Here is a 16,404-nt window from a genome sequence, read left to right on the forward strand (position 1 = left end):
GTATGGTGACAAAGTTTGTGCTACCTAATGTGAGTATGGTGACAAAGTTTGTGCCCTACCTAATGTGAGTATGGTGACACAGTTTGTGCCCTACCTAATGTGAGTATGGTGACAAAGGTTTAGCCCTACCTAATGTGAGTATGGTGACAAAGGTTTAGCCCTACCTAATGTGAGTATGGTGACAAAGGTTTAGCCCTACCTAATGTGAGTATGGTGACAAAGTTTGTGCCCTACCTAATGTGAGTATGGTGACAAAGTTTGTGCCCTACCTAATGTGAGTATGGTGACAAAGTTTGTGCCCTACCTAATGTGAGTATGGTGACAAAGTTTGTGCCCTACCTAATGTGAGTATGGTGACAAAGGCTGGTCGGTCAGACACCAGCAGGGCATGTTCCCTGGCCTTGTTCATGGCGTTATCCTTGCTGTAGACGCCTTTCACTGGCCCCACCACAGACTCATAGCCATGCATGTGGTAGATGAAAGCCTTGTGGGGATTCTCAAACCTCTTCTTCTCCTGAAACATTGATTTCAGTCAATTGATGCAGTCCATGCATAACCATTATATCAACGTGATCTGCATAATTACCCCACCCCACACCCTTCCTCACAAAACCATCCCAACCATACCCCACCCAACAACCATTCCTCACAAAAACCACCCCATTTCACACCCTTCCTCACAAAAAACACCCCATTCATACCCCACCCCCTTCCTCACAAAACCACCCCATCCATACCAGACCCCACAACCTTCCTCACAAAACCCACACCATCCATATCCCACCCCTTCCCCTCACAAAACCCACACCATCCATAACCCCCACCCTTCCCCACAAAACCCACACCATCGATACCCCCACCCCTCCCTCACAAAACCCACACCATCCATACCCCACCCCTCCCTCACAAAACCCACACCATCCATACCCCACCCCTTCCCTCACAAAACCCACACCATCCATACCCCACCCCATTCCTCACAAAACCCACACCATCCATACCCCACCCCATTCCTCACAAAACCAACACCATCCATACCCCCACCCCATTCCTCACAAAACCAACACCATCCATACCCCATCCCTCCCTCACAAAACCCACACCATCCATACCCCACCCCTCCCTCACAAAACCAACACCATCCATAACCCACCCCATCCCTCACAAAACCCACACCATCCATACCCCCACCCCTTCCTCACAAAACCACCCAATCCATACCCAACCCCACAACCTTCCTCACAAAACCCACACCATCCATACCCCACCCCCTTCCTCACAAAAACCCACACAATCCATACCCCACCCCATTCCTCACAAAATCCACACCATCCATACCCCCCACCCCTTCCTCACAAAACCCACACCGTCCATACCCCACCCGGCTCCCCACAAAACCCACACCATCCATACCCCACCGGCTCCCCACAAACCCTACACCATCCATACCCCACCCGGCTCCCCCACAAACCCCACACCAGCCATACCCCACACCATCCATACCCACCCGGCTCCCCAAACAAAACCCACACCATCCATACCCCACCCCACAAAACCCCACCCCATCCATACCCCACCCCTCCCCACAAAAACCCACCCCATCCATACTCCCACACAAGTATTCCAAGCCAACTGACCTGCTCCTGGAATGTAGCTTTTTCCTCCTGACTGGTTGGTCGCACAACAAATGCCGTCTTCCTGGAAACAGAGAACAGTTCAACCTGAACTCATGTGATATGTCCATTGCCCCACGATACTGTTCTATACTGGACAAAATAGAAAGAATCATGAATATTATTGGGGGATATTCCTTTTTAGTTAAAAATGAGCACAATTTTTTTTTAAATATTGTATTCCCTGAAGTAAAATTGCTAGTCCTAAAGATTTGAAAATATATGGACGAAGGTAAATCTTAGGAGGGTCTTAGGGACACACTGATGCAGTATTGATATACTGACGCTCTAGGTGGGGGCGGTGAGCCCTGACTGGAGTCCAGGCCGTCGGCCATCACGTTATCCTTGTTCTTCATCCAGTGCTGGAACAGGGGAGCTAACTCTGTTTCCGTGTCTCTCCCCATCCCAATCCACTTCCACTGCTGGGCCCGCTCCTTATAGTCCAAATAAGGGATGAAGTTGTCTACCGACAGACCTGATACCAATACAAAGCCTTATAGATAGATGACTCATTAGCAGTTGGACACTAAATCAGTGGCCTGACAGATTAGGGTCGCAACATAAAAACATATTCAGATTTTATAAGCAATAGTTATTAGTATGTAAAGGGAAATAGGGAGAGTTTTTAGTTTTACGCCGCTTTCAGCAATATTCCAGCAATAATCCAACAGGGGACACCAGAAATGGGATTCACACATTGTACCCATGTGGGGAATCGAACCCAGGTCTTCGGCTTGACGAGCAAACACTTTAACCACCAGGCTACCTCACCACCCCTAAAAGGAAATACTGTAATCGTAGTTATTTTCGCGCGGGATTAATTTTCGCGCTTTTAGCGCAAAAAGATTGTGCGAATAATCATACAAAGCAAAATATTCATGGTGAAGTCATGACAAATACTCAAGTAGGAACAACATGTAATTTGTTTATTCTCTCAGATAACAACATCAAAGCAATTATTCCTGGTCCATGTTTACAAATTACGTGATCAAACAATGTCAAGAACTCAAGATGTTCGCCTACCTGTAATTCCTCAACACAATGTACTTACTTCACAGCAATCACTGACATATTGCGTCTACTCATGTCTCGAAATGAAGTGTAGTTGACAGTAAATGGATATACATATTTTGTTTCGCCCAAAGTCATAATTAGTGTAGCTGGACGATCACATGTCAACAAACTGCTTCATCGGTGACAGGTTAAATTGTGCCATGCATAAAAACTATCCGGCATAACACCAAACTGATGCCGCATAACCTTAGTTATGATTATAAATATTTTACAATTATAGAGCACAACCTGCAATGAAAATGACACAAAACTAGAATATATTTCTTTTTATAAAACAACAGTTTGAGATACTATCTTTTTAAGATCACTGCATCAGATCGGTTCTTGGCCCGGTTCTGTTTGTGTTGTACACAGGGCATGTTGGATACATTGTCAGTGATCATGATATGTCTCACCATGTTTATGCTGATGACACCCAGCTTCTGGAATCGTTTCACCCATCAGAGTTGAATGAGTCTCTTCAACGCATCGCTGACTGTACACTAGACATAAAGTCATGGATGACTACAAACAAGCTCAAGCTGAATGACACGAAAACCGAAGCACTCCTTGTGGGCACAAGACAACAACTAAGCAAGGTGGATGCTGTCACCCTCAAAGTTGCAGATGCGGATATCCGTCCATCAGATGTTGTGAGGAATCTTGGCGTTCACATTGATTCTTCTTTGGCGTTCAATGCCCATGTTAACCAAGTGAGCAAAACATGCTTCTTCCATCTCAGGTCGATCAGCAACATTAGCCAGTGCCGACTTCTGCAGCAACTCAAGCCCTTGTTCGGAGCTCTTGTAACATCCAGGCTCGACTATTGTAACAGTGTTCTTTCTGGCACCAACTCCAATCTGATTGATAAACTGCAGAGGATTCAAAACACCTCTGCCGCATTATCAGTAGAACTTCTAAAGCGTGTCCACATCACTCCTGTCCTTAAAGAACTCCACTGGCTTCCAGTCAAGGCAAGAATCGATTTCAAAATTCTCTCCCCTGGCGTACAAATGTCTCCATGGCTTGGCCCCTTCCTACCTCTCTGACCTGCTTCACCCATATGTACCTGCCCGCGTGATCTCGTTCCAACTCTCAGAATCTTCTTGTGATACCCTCCTACAAACTGAAATCTTCGGACACCGCAGCTTCTCCTACACAGCACCGGCCCTCTGGAATGTTCTTCCATATGACATCAAAGACTCTGACAGTTTTGATAGTTTTAAAGCAAAACTGAAAACCCACTTTTTCTCAGTATACTTCTCATCACTTCACCCATCTTCATCTTTGTAGCACTTTGAGCATACCCAAGGGCATGGAAAAGTCGCATTATAAATGTGCATTATTATTATTATTATTATTATTAATTCATCTCGGAATATTATCGGGTACGTTTTAACTAAAACACCAGTAGGGGAATGTGTGCACTGCACATCTGATTGCTATTTCCGGCAATATTTGGGCAATATTCCAGCCATATCACGCCAAGGGACACCAGACACAGGTTTCACACATTGCACACTGGGGAATCCAACTGAGGTCTTCAGCGTGACAAGCAAATGCTTTAACCACAAGGCTGCCACACCAGCCTCTCTTTCTTTTAACAGACTTAAATTAAAATGTTTGGCAGAATATGTTTGGACCAGAACACAGCCAAGACTTATCGGTACCTACATAGACATGGCATGTGTATCCTGAGTATATAATTATATTCCTATGTTGGTAGTTGGCAGTATGTCAAATCAGTCTGACTGTTTCATGAACAAAGTCATCTAAACCCAAAAAAGCACTTGAGTGAGTGAGTTTAGTTTTACACCGCACTCAGCAATATTCCAGCTATATGGCAGCGGTCTGTATATAATCAAGTCTGGACCAGACAATCCAGTGATCAACAGAATGAGCATCGATCTACGCAATTGAGAACCGATGACATGTGTCAACCAAGTCCGGGAGTCTGACCATCTGATCCCGTTAGTTGCCTCTTACGACAAGCATGGGTTACTGAAGATCAATATTCTAACCCATATCTTCACAGGTAAAACAGCACTTGAGAAGGTTTGATAAAATTGACTGCTCCAGGTGAGTTTAGTTTTACGCCGCTTTTAGCAATATTCCAGCAATACCACGGCGAGAGACACCAGAAATGGGATTTACACATTGTACCCATGAGGGGAATCAAACCCAGGTCTTTGGCATGAGCGAACGCTTTAACCACAAGGTTACCCCATCCCCCTACTGCTACATGTTGTCGAAATCAGTTTGTTGTGCATGTTCAATACAGAGGAATCTGTTTGTTTTTGCTAGGCATTGTCTTATATGCAGGGATTAAGATTACCGTGTTTATTTGTCTTGTATACAGAGCCGGAAATAGCAATCAGCTGTGCACGTTTCCCCACTACCGGTGATTTAGATAAAACATACGCAATAATATCAGGAGATGAATTCTGATGCAGTGATTGGAACAATATAGTATCTGAAACTATTATTTTAAAAAGAGTCCAGCATTGCATCATTTCATGATCATAACTAAGTTTATGTTTCATGCGATCTCGCTATTTCCACCGCGATAACAGTTTCTTGACATGTGATATCCAGCTACACCAATTATGACTTTTAGCGAAACGAAATATGTATGTGTATCCATTTTCTGTCAACTACACTTCATTTAGATGCAATATGATAGTGATTAGAAGTGTTTATTAGAACATACTTCCGTTGAACATCCAAGACAGTAACTGCCAGTCTTGTGGTCTGAGTTGGCCGCAATTAGGACACCAACAGAAATAAATTAGATGTAGTCCAAAAGTAGTCCGAATTATGAAGAAAACCGGAATACACAGTCCGGATTACACAGAGTCCGGATTTGACAGATTCCACTGTGTATTCAAGTTTGTTACTCTTTTTGTTTGGTTGGGTACGACAGTCATCATCAGCTACAATAGATCAATAATATCTCACCCAGTACATCCCCAGACAGGAATTTGAGAGCAGACACAACGCAGTCTACCCATGACGCCTGGATTGGAAACCATGAGTTGAGAGAGCTTGATGGGGACTCCTGCCATTCTCGAATCCTCTCTTCCAGCTGTAAAAGAGGGGAACAATATTACCTCCCTTGCTTCCGGCAGTAACAAGACATCACAGTATAACCTCCCTTCCTTTCAGCAGTAACAAGACATCACAGTATTACCTCCCTTGCTTCCAGCAGTAACAAGACATCACAGTATTACCTCCCTTGCTTCCAGCAGTAACAAGCCAGTAACAAGACATCACAATATTACCTCCCTTGCTCCCGGCAGTAACAAGACATCACAATATTACTTCCCTTGCTCCCAGCAGTAACAAGCCAGTAACAAGACATCACAATATTACCTCCCTTGCTTCCAGCAGTAACAAGACATCACAGTATTACCTCCCTTGCTCCCAGCAGTAACAAGCCAATAACAAGACATCACAATATTACCTCCCTTGCTCCCGGCAGTAACAAGACATCACAATATTACCTCCCTTGCTCCCGGCAGTAACAAGCCAGTAACAAGACATCACATTATTACCTCCCTTGCTCCCAGCAGTAACAAGACATCACAATATTACCTCCCTTGCTCCCAGCAGTAACAAGACATCACAATATTACCTCCCTTGCTCCCAGCAGTAACAAGACATCACAATATTACCTCCCTTGCTCCCAGCAGTAACAAGACATCACAATATTACCTCCCTTGCTCCCGGCAGTAACAAGACATCACAATATTACCTCCCTTGCTTAACAAGACATCACAATATTACCTCCCTTGCTCCCGGCAGTAACAAGACATCACAATATTACCTCCCTTGCTTCCGGCAGTAACAAGACATCACAATTTTACCTCCCTTGCTTCCGGCAGTAACAAGACATCACAATATTACCTCACGTGCTTCCGGAAGTAACAAGACATCACAATATTACCTCCCTTGTTTCCAGCAGTAACAAGACATCACAATATTACCTCCCTTGCTTCCGGCAGTAACAAGACATCACAATATTACCTCCCTTGCTCCCAGCAGTAACAAGACATCACAATATTACCTCCCTTGCTCCTGGCAGTAACAAGACATCACATATTACCTCCCTTGCTTCCGGCAGTAACAAGACATCACAATATTACCTCCCTTTCATGTCAAAGGTACAGACCAACCTAAGGTAAAACAAAACTTTTATACATACTGTACCAGTATTTCATTTATACATATTTCAAGTATTTAGCAGTAACAATGGCAAAACCATTACGAAAAAGTGAATGCTGACCTTTACCTATGACAAATATTGAACAAAACCTTTTCATCTTAGCAGCTGTCCTAGAGGAGACTAAGCCAAAGTTATTACACCCTTTGAGAAACTAACAACATTGTTTTTTCATTGTAACCTTGACCTTTGACATTTTCATAACACGCTATGCTCAAAAGAATCCCCCAGAACCATTTGAAATAAATCTTTGTTGCACTTGCAGAAGCCAAGTTCAGATTCAATTGAGCTAAAACTCGAACCCCTAGTTAAGACGAGCTAAAACTGGAACCCCCAGTTAAGACGAGCTAAAACTGGAATCCCGAGTTCAGGTGCACTAAAACTGGAACCCCGGAGTTCAGGTGCACTAAAACTGGAACCCCGAAGTTCAGGTGAGCTCAAACTGGAACCCTCCAGGCTCAGGTGAGCTAAAACTGGAACCCTCCAGCTCAGGTGAGCTAAACCTGGAACCACATGGTCAGGTTAGCTAAAACTGGAGCCCCAAGTTCGGGTGAGCTAAAACTGGAACCACATGGTCAGGTTAGCTAAAACTGAAGCACTGAGTTCGGGTGAGCTAAAACTGGAACCCTCAGTTAAGGTGAGCTAAAACTGGAGCTTACGGGTTCAGGTGAGCTAAAAGTGGAGGCCCGAATTCAGGTGAGCTAAAACTCCAACCCCTAGTTAAGACAAGCTAAAACTGGAGCCCCCAGTTAAGACGAGCTACAACTGGAATCCCAGGTTCAGGTGAGCTAAAACTGGAGCACCCAGTTCAGGTGAGTTAAAACTGGGATACCAAGTAAAGGTGAGCTGAAACTGGAGCCCCCAGTTGAGGTGAGCTGAAACTGGAGCCTATGGGTTAAGGTGAGCTAAAACTGGAGGCCTGAATTCAGGTGAGCTAAAACTGGAACCCCCAGTTGAGATGAGCTAAAAGTGGAACCCCGAGTTCAGGTGAGCTAAAACATGTCAGATGAGTTTAAACTGGAACCCTGAGGTCAGGGGACCTAAAGCTGGGATACCAAGTAAAGGTGAGCTAAAACTGGAGGCCTGAATTAGGGTGAGCTAAATCTCGAACCCATAGTTAAGACGAGCTAATACTGGAATCCTGAGTTCAAGTGAGCTAAAACTAGAACCCCAAGTTCAGGTGAGCTAAAACTGGAACCCCCCAGTTCAGGTGAGCTAAAACTGGGATACCAAGTAAAGGTGAGCTAAAACTGGAGCCCTCAGTTAAGGTGAGCTAAAACTGGAGCCTACGGGTTCAGGAGAGTTTAAACTGGGGGCCCGAATTCAGGTGAGCTAACACTCTAACCACTAGTTAAGATGGGCTAAAACTGGCACCCCCAGTTCAGGTGAGCTAAAACTGGAACCCCAAGTTCAAGTGAGGTAAAACCTGATCCAAACAGACATCACTCATTCCAACACAAGAAAAATAAAAAGAACAAAAGCTATGCAGTCATGTACAGATACTTTCTATATCATTCAAACACTCCTGTTGATCGACAAACGATGGTGAGAGGCCAGTTGTGAAAGGCTAGTCAATCGGAGCATGGTAAACATTTTAAGATATACCTCCCTCTCAACAAACACTGACCTTGGCTGTGGTTACTCGCTGATCAGGAAATTCATTTATCACATCACGCAGTAAACTGAAGAAGTTGTCTAACTTTGACGGTCCAGTGCTGAAAAAAAAGGATAAACTGCATGTTTACCTTCCATGGCATTAAACAGAAGTCAGCTCAAGGCTTAGAATCATTTGTCTCTACAGCTCAAAACAATGTCATTATATTTGCTCGTCTGTATCCATTAGACCACTGAAGTCAGTGTATAAAATATAGCCCGTCCACCGTCCTTGACGGTCTATTTTTGCGAAGGACGGTCTATTAAATAAGTAAGGCCATCCTTTGGTCGGGGGGAAATATTTGAAAACCATAAACTTAACTTGGTTTGAACTTCGTCTTAGCACTCATGCTCTTTCTTGTTCTCGTTTCAACATTTGTTGATTTTTTTATTGTTTTAGTTTTCATAATGGCTGTGTTTGTTCAGGACTGGGCCCCGTTCCACAAAGCGATCGTAGCGCTACGACAGTCGTAAGTCTATGTTAAAGTATGGGAGTTACGACTGTCATAGCGCTACGATCGCTTTGAGGAACGGGGCCCAGGTCACTTTTTTGGACAGCCAGTCCTTGGACAGGCCACATTTCAAAACGATTTTATAAAATCCTTTGTGTACCTTTGTGTACCAGAAGTAGTATGAACACAAATGGCCAAATAGCCAAGATGCTCTAGATGAACTCAGAGGCCTTTGTTCTATACAAAAAGCATGAGATACATGTCTTAAAGGTCATCATGGACCACATTACTTGCAAGAGTGAGTGAGTGATTATGGTTTTACGCCGCTTTTAGCAATATTCCAGCAATATCACAGCGGGGACACCAGAAATGGGCTTCACACATTGTACCCATGTGAGGAATCGAACCTATGTCTTCAGTGTGACGAGCGGACGAATCAACCATTAGGCTACCCCATCGCCCCTCCAATATGGAATGCCCATAGGCATATATGTAAGAGTGAGTGAGTGGGTTTAATTTATGCTGCTTTTAGCATATATGTAAGATGTAAATCTACACAATCACTGCCGGAAGAAAAGTTTTGATCAAATAGATTCAGCTCAGTCTGCACACAAATCAAGCAAATGGAACTCTATTTTAACACTAAACTCACTCAGGTAAAGGAAAGTCAGGCACAGTGTCGTCCTCCCTTGTAAGGATATCTGGATGGACCTCCAGTCCCGTGCTGGCCGTCTGTATGGAAGGGGAGGCAACTCTCTCATCCACACTGCCAGAATCCACAGACTCTGTCTTGATCTTCTTCTTGGCTTTCTTCTCCTCCCTATCCTTCCCCTTGATCTTCTTCTTCAACACTGGTGAGGTTTGTGTTGTTGGTGCCGATGATGTTGCTGCTGCTGTTGTTGCTGTTGGTGAAGCTAATAGAATCACTCGTGACATAAAACATCAAGTAAAGTGAGCAAAGTTTGCATGTCTGTTGATTAACGCCACATGTTCAGGCTATGTGACAGAGCCAGTAAATGACTGAGAATGGGGAAAAACAGTGATTGATAGTATGAGCAAAGTTGTCTACTATTGTCATGTATGTCCTCAACAAACACAAAGGGGAAGAGGCAAGGACAGGAAGAACCAATATAATATCAACAATGATGGGGAGAGTCTTCCTGGCCTAAGATTCAGGTCAAAGCCACTTACTTGTACTTGAAGATGGAGATGCTTTGGCTGTGATTTTCTTATTGGCCTGACACCGAGACAGAATGTCCTGTAGCGTGATATTCTGTGTGTCCAACTCGGGCAACTCCTGGAACACAACAATTCAGTAGAGAAATACAATGTATTCATCTATATTGGGTCAGCCACTGTATAAAACCATATAGATTCAGATACTGTATGGAACCATACACAGTGAGTGAGTGAGTTAAGTTTTACACTGCTTTTAGCAATATTCCAGCAATATCATGGTTGGGGACACCAGAAATGGGCTTCACACATGTGGGGAATCGAACCTGGGTCTTCAGCATGACGAGCACATGCTTTAACCACTAGATTATTGCATGTATGTTGGGGCTGCTTGTGTTAGTTCAAGCAGATACCAGTTACACAGAACTGGTTCAACATGTTTCAGTATAACAAGAACACCCCACTCAGTACAGGACTTCATTACCAGCTTACCACACTATCAGCCTTCTTCCTCTTGTGACTCCTCAGCATCTGACGGAAGTCCTCCTCCGTAACTTCCATTGGGCTGATGGGACGCTGACGCTTCACACTGCTACCATTCTCACCTGAAACAATGCACACAATATACACACCTGAAATATATACATTCTCAACTGAAACAACGCACACAATATACACACCTGAAATACATACATTCTCACCTGAAACAACGCACACAATATACACACCTGAAATACATACATTCTCACCTGAAACAACGCACACAATATACACACCTGAAATACATACATTCTCACCTGAAACAACGCACACAATATACACACCTGAAATACATACATTCTCACCTGAAACAACACACATATATACACACCTGAAATACATACATTCTCACCTGAAACAACGCACACAATATACACACCTGAAATACATACATTCTCACCTGAAACAATGCACACAATATACACACCTGAAATACATACATTCTCACCTGAAACAATGCACACAATATACACACCTGAAATACATACATTCTCACCTGAAACAACGCACAATATACACACCTGAAATACATACATTCTCACCTGAAACAATGCACACAATATACACACCTGAAATACATACATTCTCACCTGAAACAACGCACACAATATACACACCTGAAATACATACATTCTCACCTGAAACAATGCGACACAATATACACACCTGAAATACATACATTCTCACCTGAAACAATGCACACAATATACACACCTGAAATACATACATTCTCACCTGAAACAATGCACACACAATATACACACCTGAAATACATACATTCTCACCTGAAACAATGCACACAATATCACCTGAATACAATTCTCACCTGAAACAATGCAATACAATATACACACCTGAAATACATACATTCTCACCTGAAACAATGCACACAATATACACACCTGAAATACATACATTCTCACCTGAAACAACGCACACAATATACACACCTGAAATACATACATTCTCACCTGAAACAACGCACACAATATACACACCTGAAATACATACATTCTCACCTGAAACAATGCACACAATATACACACCTGAAATACATACATTCTCACCTGAAACAACACACACAATATACACACCTGAAATACATACATTCTCACCTGAAACAACACACACAATATACACACCTGAAATACATACATTCTCACCTGAAACACACTTATATACACACATTCCAACCTGAAACACACACTATATACACACATTCTCACCGGCAACAATTGATGCACTCATTCTCACCTGAAACAAAGGTGCTAGTAGTAAATGTGGCGACACACTCACCTGCAACATCACCATTGACAATGGGGGGTTTTGCAGCAAAGGTAGCAAGGACACTGGGTGTGGTCGGCTCAGGGAAGGGGATGGGGCCCAGAGACTTGAACAGTTGTCTCCGACTCCTCTGGACTGGACCTGAGGGGATAAAGCAAGGCAATTCATTTACCTGGGTTCATATATTACAGCTTTGTATTAATACATGCGCGCAATACGCCTGCGCGTATGCCTGCGCGTGCGTGCGCGCGGCGCGTCGCGTCGCGTCGCGTGCGTCGCGTCGCGTAAGGCGTCGCGCGCGCGCGCGCGTCGCGTCGCGCGGCGCGCGCGCGTAAGGCGCGCAAGCATGCGCGTGCGCGCGGCGCATGCGCGGCGGCGCGCGCGCGCGGCGCGGCATGCGGCGTCGCGTCGCGGCGCGCGCCATGCGGCGTATGTGCGATGCTCGCGTGCGGCGCAATGCGGCGCGTCGCTTTGTTGCTTTTTTGTAACGCCGCATTCTGCAATATGGACAGCAGCAATTCAGCAAATTTATACAAGCCTGTAGAGGTTATGAATTCTTTGAAGAAAGTCCTCCTTGGGGTACATATAAGCATTAAAATGTCAATTTTAAATCATACGACAGTTGTAACTATATTTTTCAATAAAATATTTACAGACATAAAAACTTGTTTTGTGTTGTGAGACCACACCTACAGGGACCCACCAGACCCCCTACAGCCAAGAGCAGGTAACTCTCGCTGTCTACCTCGTACCTCACTTTTCAAGCTGAACTTATCAGACAGAATGAGGGGAGGTGGGTGGCCGTACCCCAAGGAGGACTTTCTTCAAAGAATTCATAACCTCTACGGTTTGTATAATTCTTTTTCAGAAGAAGTCCTCTTTGGGGTACATATAAGCATAAGACAAACTCCCAAAGATATTTGAGACGGGAGTGGCATTCTGTCTGGCAACAACTAAACCTGTGGTGGAGTGAAATCTACAAACGAAACGGAAATAGAAAAAACACTTACCAAACCACCTGACCGCTGATGTCAATCAGGCGGGGGGCATGGCTAGGGCGGGAAATAGAGAGCCCAAGCTTATACGTCAATTGGCTCAAATCAATTATGACATAAAACCCCACTCCCAACTGTTATAATGGAAAGGAATGTATGGGGACATGTCGAAACAACTCCCAACCTTAACATCCTGAACCAGAGAAGCCTGGTGAGAGGTATAAGGGTAGGGAGAGCGTATAAACGCTTAAAAGCCAATAACCCAGGAGTCAAGCTAATAAGTACTGCAAACTAACGCTCGAATGCACCCCTCCTGTTTGCAAGAGGGCTTGCCAGGACCTCGATAAAACCCAGAGAAATTATTAGCCTCGCTAAAACCTTCTGAGGAAAACGAACGAGTACAAACGCCATACATTGTACGAGTAAAGAGCAGGATAAAACACCCCCACCAAACGCTCTCAGTGTAAACCACCATCACCCAAAGTGCTGATTAACACAGACTCCCAAATACCGAAGTCTTGGGAAGAGGGAAAAACTGTTAGCGTAAAAAAATGCCCTGAACAGCGAAAAGCGTAGCCGAACATGTGTTGGCTCACTATTACACTAACCTGGTCACGTGACATGCGGCTCAAAGAGAGGCATACTAAACAGTGACCCGTAGGGGGTTTGTACCCAATTCCGTCGCAAGACGGGTTAATAGCATATGACTGGTTATAGCGTTCAAAACCGGCCCCGCCCTCTCTTGCCTTTAAGTGAAGAGGACGTAGGGATGTCTGTACACCCAAACCTGACCCAACCCGAAAGGGTGGTAAGGCTTATACGATGTAGCGATATGAACCGTATCGACATTGAACACAGAACTGATACCAATGACCAGTTACTAACTTGGTCAGGGTGGCAGGACACTCTCCACTGGAGAGAACCGAAAGACCAAATCGAGCACGATCCTCAGAATGCGTGTCAAGCCGGTAATGGCGAATGAAGGCGATCTCTTCATTGAGCAGTGCCGCTGTGTATTGCCAAAAAGCGGCATCTGCCCTACCCAGCCTGCCTTCAACCCCTCAGGGGAAGGTAAACCTTAGCATTGTAACCAAACAATTACGGAAACAAGCCAACGAAATAAATTCCGCTTGTTAGCAGACTCCCCAGTCTTCCCGCCACCAAACAGAACACATGGGTACCCGTACGGATCCCTTTCGTTCGTTCGTTATAGTCACTCCAACTGGTTAGCTATCGAAAGATCGGTACCCGGTGTGGAAGGCTGGGTAAGGGGTGGAAGTTTGATATGAGCAGTCACGTGGAAAGCAATATCGAACTGAGAGTGGTAGGTATCTAGGAGGCGAATACGGACGTGATCAGTATAAAATACTGTCAGTGTCGGATCAGTGGGTATCGCATGGATGTACCCAACCCTTCTGTCACACTTCTACCGGGGTTTGTGGCAGAATACAGTAAACCCCTGCAGTCGGCAACATAACGCTTGCCAGTGCCTGGGCACCTGATGGATTAACAAAAGCTCGACAGACTTCCATATTCCTCAAAACAGTCCCGGGCGCCATAGGCCCATAACCGCACTCATCATTTGGCTGGCACAGCTACAATGCAGTCCCTAGCTAGATGAGAGTTGACCTCCGTCAGATGCCGCCCAGAGTCGCCGATGAAAAATCAACAGCGCTCTTTCCCCTTTCCAACAGCTCCTTCAGCAGAGCTGAGAGATGCGCCGAGTGGAGCATACAGCGTTGAGCTGTTAAGGCGAAAAAACGGCAGACTGACAGTAGAGTGTGAGGCCTTGTCCCGGATGCCTTGCTGGAATCAGGCTTCCCTCCGGGAGGTAAAACTCCAACAGACCTTGGAGCGTCGAGGTGACCGACACACCCGGCACACTCGATTGCTTCTTGGTCAAGGCGTCGATAGACATCAGGTTGAGACCTGAACTACCGGCGCCGGGAATCTGCACCCTACCAGTGCCGAAGCCCGGGTCGGTGCTACTTACAGGGTTCAGAGCATCCGCGGAGCCGAAGATCGGCGGTTCTAGACCAAACCCCAATCCCGAGACACATAGGAGTAGCCTGATAAATCAGGGTTTCCCCAGTACTGTTTTCAAAAGCGCACTGAGCATATAGTCAAACATAGCCTAAAGCGCTATATAAATACCCATATATAAGTGCTCAGGTCGGCGGTTTCGAGTTCGAACCCCGATTCTGAAACACCTGGAAATAGCCTGACAATGCAGGGTTCCCCTGGTGTACACAGGTAGACCTCAGTGCGTTCGGTAGCTCCGTCACACTCAACAGCCTCTTGGCCAGGGCGTCGATAGGCATCAGGCCAAGACCTGAGCTAACAGCACCGGGGATCTGCTATACAAATACCCATATATAAGTGATCAGGTCGGCGGTTCGAATTTGAACCCCGATTCAGAAACACCTCGGAGTAGCCTGACAATGCAGGGTTCCCCTGGTGTACACACGTAGACCTCGGTGCGTCGAGGTGATCGGTATTTCCGTCACACTCAACAGCCTCTTGGCCAGGGCGTCGATAGACATCAGGCCAAGACCAGAGCTAACAGCGCTGGCGATCTGCACTGTACCAGGGCCGAAGCCCAGGTCGGTGCTAGTCCGATCCCCGGTCCCGAGACACATGGGAGTAGCCTGGCAATGCAGGGTTCCCCTGGTGTACACGGGTAGACCTCGAGCGTCGAGGTGATCGGCAGCTCGGTAGCTCCGTCACACTCAACAGCCTCCTGGTCTGGGCGTCCTTAGACATCAGGCCGAGACCTGGGCTACCAGCGCCCGGGATCTGCGCCGTACCGGGGCCGAAGCCCGGGTTGGTGCTAGTCCCCAGGTTCAGAGAGTCTGAACCCTGTTCCCAGGACACATGGGTGTAGCCTGGCAATGCAGGGTTCCCCAGGTGTACACGGGTAGACCTTAGAGCGTCGAGGTGATTGGCAGCTCGGTAGCTCCGTCACACTCAACAGCCTCCTGGTCTGGGCATTGATAGACATCAGGCCGAGACCTGAGCTTCCGGCACCGGTGATCTGCGCCGTACCGGGGCCGAAGCCCGGGTCGCTGCTAGTCCTCTAGTTCAGAGCGTCCCCGGGGCCGATGCTCGGGTCGGGACCTCCCCCAAATGATGCGCCGGTGTAATCTCTACCCGTAGACCGGGTACCAATATCCTCTCGGAGTCTGGAAACCACGTCTGAGATATGAGCGTGCACCGACGATCTCCGCTGCTGCTATAAGTAAGAAATCAATCATTAGTGTAGCAACATTGTTTGTGGGGGAGGAGTAGGTGGGGGGGACAATAAAGGGATTTCCTTAGAAACCTTTCATCAAAAATTATCCCCCGCCTGAAGCAGA

At 45.8% G+C, this 16,404-nt stretch overlaps 1 protein-coding gene across 1 annotated transcript in view; it reads right to left on the reverse strand.

The window, feature by feature from the left end:
- The window catches only part of LOC124266205 (nuclear factor related to kappa-B-binding protein-like), a 45,314-nt gene that overhangs the window by 13,659 nt on the left and 15,251 nt on the right, over positions 1-16,404 (reverse strand). Inside the window, 9 exon segments of the mRNA XM_046701011.1 lie at positions 340-514; positions 1,638-1,698; positions 1,959-2,148; positions 5,685-5,811; positions 8,576-8,663; positions 9,706-9,967; positions 10,245-10,350; positions 10,722-10,834; positions 12,066-12,194. Coding sequence (XP_046556967.1) covers positions 340-514; positions 1,638-1,698; positions 1,959-2,148; positions 5,685-5,811; positions 8,576-8,663; positions 9,706-9,967; positions 10,245-10,350; positions 10,722-10,834; positions 12,066-12,194 — 1,251 coding nt within the window.

Source organism: Haliotis rubra, unplaced genomic scaffold (assembly GCF_003918875.1).
Source record: "Haliotis rubra isolate DU_JTF1 unplaced genomic scaffold, ASM391887v1 Scf124, whole genome shotgun sequence".
Taxonomy (NCBI): domain Eukaryota; kingdom Metazoa; phylum Mollusca; class Gastropoda; order Lepetellida; family Haliotidae; genus Haliotis; species Haliotis rubra.